Below are 7,832 nucleotides of genomic sequence, written 5' to 3'. Positions count from 1 at the left end.
CACTCACCAGACAGTCTCCGGGCACTCTGCGGGCTTTCTCCAGGCAGTCTCTAGGCACTCCCCGGGCTCTCTCTGGGCACTCTCAAGGCACTCTCCAGGCTCTCTATGGGCTCTCTCAGTGCACTCTCCAGGCTCTCTACAGGCTCTCTCAGGGCACTCTGTGGGCTCTCTCCAGGCTCTCTCGGGGCTTTCTTAAGGCAGTCTCTGGGCACTCTCCTGGCACTCTCCAGGCTCTCTATGGGCTCTCCGGCCTCTCGCCAGGCTTTCCATAGGCACTCTCCAGACAATCTCCAGGCTCTCTCATGGCACTCTGCGAGCTGTCTCCAGGCTCTCTCTTGGTTCTCCCCAGGCCCTCTCCGGGCTTTCTCCAGGGAGTCTCTGGGTTCTCCGGGCTCTCTCCCGGCACTCTCCAGGCTCTATATGGGCTCTCTTTGGGCTCTCTCCGGGCTCTCTTTGGGCTCTCTCCAGGCTCTCTTCGGGCTCTCTGCAGGCACTGTCCAGGCAATCTCCGGGCACTCTCTGGTCACTCTCCAGGGTCTCTATGGGCTCTCTCCGAGTTATCTCCATGCTCTCTTCGGGCTTTCTCTTGGTTCTCCCCGGGCTCTCACCGGGCTTTCTCCAGGCACTCTCTAGGCACTCTCCGGGCTTTTCCAGGCACTCTTTGGGCTCTCTCCTGGCACTCTCCAGGGTCTCTATGGGCTCTCTCCGAGTTATCTCCAGGGTCTCTATGGGCTCTCTCCGGGCTCTCTCCGGGCACTCTCCGGGCACTCTCCGGGCTCTCTCTAGGCACTCTCCGGGCTTTGTCCGGGCACTCTCTAGGCACTCTCCGGGCTTTCTCCGGGCACTCTCTAGGCACTCTCCGGGCTCTCTCCAGGCTCTCTCCAGGCACTCTCCGGGCTCTCTCTAGGCACTCTCTGGGCACTCTCTAGGCACTCTCTAGGCACTCTCCGGGCTTTCTCCGGGCACTCTCTAGGCACTCTCCGGGCTTTCTCCGGGCACTCTCCGGGCTTTCTCCGGGCACTCTCTAGGCACTCTCCGGGCACTCTCCGGGCTTTCTCCGGGCACTCTCCGGGCACTCTCCTGGCACTCTCCAGGGTCTCTATGGGCTCTCTCCGAGTTATCTCCAGGGTCTCTATGGGCTCTCTCCGGGCTCTCTCCAGGCACTCTCCGGGCTCTCTCTAGGCACTCTCCGGGCTTTGTCCGGGCATTCTATAGGCACTCTCCGGGCTTTCTCCGGGCACTCTCTAGGCACTCTCCGGGCACTCTCTAGGCACTCTCCGGGCTTTCTCCGGGCACTCTCTAGGCACTCTCCGGGCTTTCTCCAGGCACTCTCCGGGCACTCTCTAGGCACTCTCCGGGCTTTCTCCAGGCACTCTCCGGGCTCTCTCCCGCACACAGGGGCAGGGCTGCGGGTACAGCTGGCAGAGGAGGCCAGGCACACGTGGAATCTCTCCTCCTCCTGCCCACTCAGGACTCGGGGGGTGGAGCCACTCTCCTCCGCTTCTCTCTCCACTTCCTCGGTGAACTTGTCGCCGCCGGTGCCGTGCAGACATCGCGGGGACCCTGCGCTCCGCAGCCGCCGCTGCCCGCGGCCATGGCCGGACACGAGTGGGACTGGTTCCAGCGAGAGGAGCTGATCGGGCAGATCAGTGACATCAGGGTGCAGAACCTGCAAGGTACAGACCCCCGATCTGCAGGGTGGAGGGAGGGGGCACAGGCATATACAAGGGAGGCAGGGCTCCCACCATCAGCACCACGCAGGGCACTGCTCCTGGGAACAGCTGCTGCAGAACCTCCATGGGCACCGACCTGTCATCAGTCCTCACATGCTGCTGTCATGGACCGTTCAGCTGCTGGGGGCTTCCTGCTCTGTGCCGGGAGTTTATGGGTTAACATCTGGTGAATTATCAGTTTATTACACGTTATATGAAGCTTCTGTCACCTGTAGCACTACAACCTCCATGAAGCATGCTGGGCGTTGTGGTACCCCTGTAGGAGGCTAATTCCACTGGTATACAGTATGTGAAGTTACACTGCACCTTGACGTCGGGCACTGCTGCTGCAGAAGCTCTTTGGTCTCAGATCTATAACTTTGTTGTTTACCCCCTGAACTCCATGGGATTGGCACCTGGGTGGGCACCAGGTGGGGCAGGATCACTGTGGAAGGGGCAATGACTATCCATGTTGTGGGAATCATTACTAATCCTTCCTGTGGAACTACAACTCCCAGCATGAGGCCATGTACCATCTATGTCTCTATTGGACTTGCTGACATTTTTCACTCAAGGGGCAGCCAACATCCAGGCTGACAATCCCACCCATGACTGTCTGCATATACTGTGCTCATCTGTGCCATGATGGGAGTTGTAGTTCCTCTGGTTCTTGACCCAATTATAAGAGCAGGTGCACAAAGGTCAGACAGCGCTCTGGAAAGTTTCTGCCCCCGGGCGCCGTGTTTACATGGATCTGCTGCCAAGTATATAAAGAAGCGGAAAAGTGACGATCTAAATCCACTTCTGGGAAAGCTGGGTGACAACCAATGTGGCCGCCAGTCACAGCCGTGGCCCAAGGGGCTGACACTTACCTTTCCAGCTGCACAGGTAAGTAGTGATTTGCAGAATTTCAGCAGTGTGTACGCCGGAGAGCGGAAAAGCTGGGTGACAACCAATATGGCCACCACAAAGGAGCTGTCACCCAGCTTTCCCAGGCCTATCTGCCGAGGTATGCTGGGTGACAAGTCACATAGAAGCTGCCCTGGCGCTAACTATGCCCACTCTCCACCCCGCGCCTCGCTCCATGATGTCCTGGAATAAGTGGGTGACAACACAAGAAAGCGGCACTGGTGACCCAGCTTTCCCAGCTTTGGACTGAGGGCGCTTGGACTGGTGGGCATCGTCTCTGCATTGTGCTATGTGCTCCAGACCCTGCTGCGAAGGGTTAACAGGCGCTGACCTTCACTAGCTTTTTTTTAGTACAGTTTGTTCCTATGAACATCAAAGAGCGCGGTGTTGTGGGTGAGCGTTACAGGCGGGTGTATAGGGGCGGTGTTGTGGGTGAACGTTACAGGCGGGTGTATAGGGGCGGTGTTGTGGGTGAACGTTACAGGCGGGTGTATAGGGGCGGTGTTGTGGGTGAACGTTACAGGCGGGTGTATAGGGGCGGTGTTGTGGGTGCGCGTTACAGGCGGGTGTATAGGGGCGGTGTTGTGGGTGAGCGTTACAGGCGGGTGTATAGGGGCGGTGTTGTGGGTGAACGTTACAGGCGGGTGTATAGGGGCGGTGTTGTGGGTGAGCGGTACAGGCGGGTGTATAGGGGCGGTGTTGTGGGTGCGCATTACAGGCGGGTGTATAGGGGCGGTGTTGTGGGTGAACGTTACAGGCGGGTGTATAGGGGCGGTGTTGTGGGTGAACGTTACAGGCGGGTGTATAGGGGCGGTGTTGTGGGTGCGCGTTACAGGCGGGTGTATAGGGGCGGTGTTGTGGGTGAGCGTTACAGGCGGGTGTATAGGGGCGGTGTTGTGGGTGAACGTTACAGGCGGGTGTATAGGGGCGGTGTTGTGGGTGAGCGGTACAGGCGGGTGTATAGGGGCGGTGTTGTGGGTGCGCATTACAGGCGGGTGTATAGGGGCGGTGTTGTGGGTGAACGTTACAGGCGGGTGTATAGGGGCGGTGTTGTGGGTGCGCGTTACAGGCGGGTGTATAGGGGCGGTGTTGTGGGTGCGCGTTACAGGCGGGTGTATAGGGGCGGTGTTGTGGGTGAGCGTTACAGGCGGGTGTATAGGGGCGGTGTTGTGGGTGAGCGTTACAGGCGGGTGTATAGGGGCAGTGTTGTGGGTGAACGTTACAGGCGGGTGTATAGGGGCGGTGTTGTGGGTGCGCATTACAGGCGGGTGTATAGGGGCGGTGTTGTGGGTGAGCGTTACAGGCGGGTGTATAGGGGCGGTGTTGTGGGTGAACGTTACAGGCGGGTGTATAGGGGCGGTGTTGTGGGTGCGCATTACAGGCGGGTGTATAGGGGCGGTGTTGTGGGTGAACGTTACAGGCGGGTGTATAGGGGCGGTGTTGTGGGTGCGCATTACAGGCGGGTGTATAGGGGCGGTGTTGTGGGTGCGCATTACAGGCGGGTGTATAGGGGCGGTGTTGTGGTGAGCGTTACAGACGGGTGTATAGGGGCGGTGTTGTGAGCGTTACAGGCGGGTGTATACGGGTGGTGTTGTGGTGAGCGTTACAGGCGGGTGTATAGGGGCGGTGTTGTGGGTGCGCATTACAGGCGGGTGTATAGGGGCGGTGTTGTGGGTGCGCATTACAGGCGGGTATATAGGGGCGGTGTTGTGGGTGCGCATTACAGGCGGGTGTATAGGGGCGGTGTTGTGGGTGCGCATTACAGGCGGGTGTATAGGGGCGGTGTTGTGGTGAGCGTTACAGGCGGGTGTATAGGGGCGGTGTTGTGGGTGAGCGTTACAGGCGGGTGTATACGGGCGGTGTTGTGGGTGCGCATTACAGGCGGGTGTATAGGGGCGGTGTTGTGGGTGAACGTTACAGGCGGGTGTATAGGGGCGGTGTTGTGGGTGAACGTTACAGGCGGGTGTATAGGGGCAGTGTTGTGGGTGAGCGGTACAGGCGGGTGTATAGGGGCGGTGTTGTGGGTGCGCATTACAGGCGGGTGTATAGGGGCGGTGTTGTGGGTGAACGTTACAGGCGGGTGTATAGGGGCGGTGTTGTGGGTGAACGTTACAGGCGGGTGTATAGGGGCGGTGTTGTGGGTGCGCGTTACAGGCGGGTGTATAGGGGCGGTGTTGTGGGTGAGCGTTACAGGCGGGTGTATAGGGGCGGTGTTGTGGGTGAACGTTACAGGCGGGTGTATAGGGGCGGTGTTGTGGGTGAGCGGTACAGGCGGGTGTATAGGGGCGGTGTTGTGGGTGCGCATTACAGGCGGGTGTATAGGGGCGGTGTTGTGGGTGAACGTTACAGGCGGGTGTATAGGGGCGGTGTTGTGGGTGCGCGTTACAGGCGGGTGTATAGGGGCGGTGTTGTGGGTGCGCGTTACAGGCGGGTGTATAGGGGCGGTGTTGTGGGTGAGCGTTACAGGCGGGTGTATAGGGGCGGTGTTGTGGGTGAGCGTTACAGGCGGGTGTATAGGGGCAGTGTTGTGGGTGAACGTTACAGGCGGGTGTATAGGGGCGGTGTTGTGGGTGCGCATTACAGGCGGGTGTATAGGGGCGGTGTTGTGGGTGAGCGTTACAGGCGGGTGTATAGGGGCGGTGTTGTGGGTGAACGTTACAGGCGGGTGTATAGGGGCGGTGTTGTGGGTGCGCATTACAGGCGGGTGTATAGGGGCGGTGTTGTGGGTGAACGTTACAGGCGGGTGTATAGGGGCGGTGTTGTGGGTGCGCATTACAGGCGGGTGTATAGGGGCGGTGTTGTGGGTGCGCATTACAGGCGGGTGTATAGGGGCGGTGTTGTGGTGAGCGTTACAGGCGGGTGTATAGGGGCGGTGTTGTGAGCGTTACAGGCGGGTGTATACGGGTGGTGTTGTGGTGAGCGTTACAGGCGGGTGTATAGGGGCGGTGTTGTGGGTGCGCATTACAGGCGGGTGTATAGGGGCGGTGTTGTGGGTGCGCATTACAGGCGGGTATATAGGGGCGGTGTTGTGGGTGCGCATTACAGGCGGGTGTATAGGGGCGGTGTTGTGGGTGCGCATTACAGGCGGGTGTATAGGGGCGGTGTTGTGGTGAGCGTTACAGGCGGGTGTATAGGGGCGGTGTTGTGGGTGAGCGTTACAGGCGGGTGTATACGGGCGGTGTTGTGGGTGCGCATTACAGGCGGGTGTATAGGGGCGGTGTTGTGGGTGAACGTTACAGGCGGGTGTATAGGGGCGGTGTTGTGGGTGAACGTTACAGGCGGGTGTATAGGGGCAGTGTTGTGGGTGAGCGGTACAGGCGGGTGTATAGGGGCGGTGTTGTGGGTGAGCGGTACAGGCGGGTGTATAGGGGCTGTGTTGTGGTGAACGTTACAGGTGGGTGTATAGGGGCAGTGTTGTGGGTGAGCGGTACAGGCGGGTGTATAGGGGCGGTGTTGTGGGTGAGCGTTACAGGCGGGTGTATAGAGGCGGTGTTGTGGGTGAGCGGTATAGGCGGGTGTATAGGGGCGGTGTTGTGGGTGAACGTTACAGGCGGGTGTATAGGGGCGGTGTTGTGGGTGAGCGGTACAGGCGGGTGTATAGGGGCGGTGTTGTGAACGTTGCAGGTGGGTGTATAGGGGCGGTGTTGTGGTGAACGTTACAGGCGGGTGTATAAGGGCGGTGTTGTGGGTGAGCGTTACAGGCGGGTGTATAGGGGCGGTGTTGTGGGTGAGCGTTACAGGCGGGTGTACAGGGGCAATGTTGTGGGTGAGCGTTACAGGCGGGTGTATAGGGGCGGTGTTGTGGGTGAGCGTTACAGGCGGGTGTACAGGGGCGGTGTTGTGGGTGCACGTTTCAGGCGGGTGTATAGGGGCGATGTTGTGGGTGAGCGTTACAGGCGGGTGTATAGGAGCGGTGTTGTGGGTGACCATTACAGGCGGGTGTATAGGGGCGGTGTTGTGGGTGAGCGGTACAGGCGGGTGTATAGGGGCGGTGTTGTGTGTGAGCGTTACAGGCGGGTGTATAGGGGCAGTGTTGTGGGTGAGCGTTACAGGCTGGTGTATAGGGGCGGTGTTGTGGGTGAGCGTTACAGGCGGGTGTACAGGGGCGGTGTTGTGGGTGAGCGTTACAGGCGGGTGTATAGGGGCGGTGTGGGTGAGCGTTACAGGCGGGTGTATAGGGGCGATGTTGTGGATGAGTGTTACAGGCGGGTGTACAGGGGCGGTGTTGTGGGTGAGCGTTACAGGCGGGTGTATAGGGGCGGTGTTGTGGGTGAGCGTTACAGGCGGGTGTATAGGGGCGGTGTGGGTGAGCGTTACAGGCGGGTGTACAGGGGCAATGTTGTGTGTGAGCATTATAGGCATGTGTATAGGGGCGGTGTTGTGGGTGAGCGTTACAGGCGGGTGTATAGGGGCGGTGTTGTGGGTGAGCGTTACAGGCGGGTGTATAGGGGCGATGTTGTGGGTGAGCGTTACAGGCAGGTGTATAGGGGCGGTGTTGTGGGTGAGTGTTACAGGCGGGTGTACAGGGGCAGTGTTGTGGGTGAGCGTTACAGGCGGGTGTATAGGGGCGGTGTTGTGGGTGAGCGTTACAGGCGGGTGTATAGGGGCGGTGTGGGTGAGCGTTACAGGCGGGTGTATAGGGGCGATGTTGTGGATGAGTGTTACAGGCGGGTGTACAGGGGCGGTGTTGTGGGTGAGCGTTACAGGCGGGTGTATAGGGGCGGTGTGGGTGAGCGTTACAGGCGGGTGTACAGGGGCAATGTTGTGTGTGAGCATTACAGGCATGTGTATAGGGGCGGTGTTGTGGGTGAGCGTTACAGGCGGGTGTATAGGGGCGGTGTTGTGGGTGAGCGTTACAGGCGGGTGTATAGGGGCGATGTTGTGGGTGAGCGTTACAGGCGGGTGTTGTGGGTGAGTGTTACAGGCGGGTGTACAGGGGCAGTGTTGTGGGTGAGCGTTACAGGCGGGTGTATAGGGGCGGTGTTGTGGGTGAGCGTTACAGGCGGGTGTACAGGGGCGGTGTTGTGGGTGAGTGTTACAGGCGGGTGTATAGGGGCGGTGTTGGGTGAGCGTTACAGGCGGGTGTATAGGGGCGATGTTGTGGGTGAGCGTTACAGGCGGGTGTATAGGGGCGGTGTTGGGTGAGCGTTACAGGCGGGTGTATAGGGGCAATGTTGTGTGTGAGCGTTACAGGCGGGTGTACAGGGGCGG

At 59.7% G+C, this 7,832-nt stretch overlaps 1 protein-coding gene across 1 annotated transcript in view; it reads left to right on the top strand.

Moving 5' to 3' along the window:
- Positions 1-1,478: 1,478 nt before the first annotated feature.
- The window catches only part of CLMN (calmin), a 177,303-nt gene continuing 170,949 nt past the window's right edge, over positions 1,479-7,832 (top strand). Inside the window, exon 1 of the mRNA XM_073638334.1 lies at positions 1,479-1,676. Coding sequence (XP_073494435.1) covers positions 1,595-1,676 — 82 coding nt within the window. The 5' untranslated portion in view covers positions 1,479-1,594. The remainder of the gene's footprint in view (positions 1,677-7,832) is intronic.

Source organism: Phyllobates terribilis, unplaced genomic scaffold, assembly GCF_046119375.1.
Source record: "Phyllobates terribilis strain yellow unplaced genomic scaffold, ASM4611937v1 Scaffold_7__3_contigs__length_470593459, whole genome shotgun sequence".
Taxonomy (NCBI): Eukaryota; Metazoa; Chordata; class Amphibia; order Anura; family Dendrobatidae; genus Phyllobates; species Phyllobates terribilis.
Note: the sequence above shows the minus strand (reverse complement) of the source record. Positions and strands in the feature narration are given on the sequence as shown.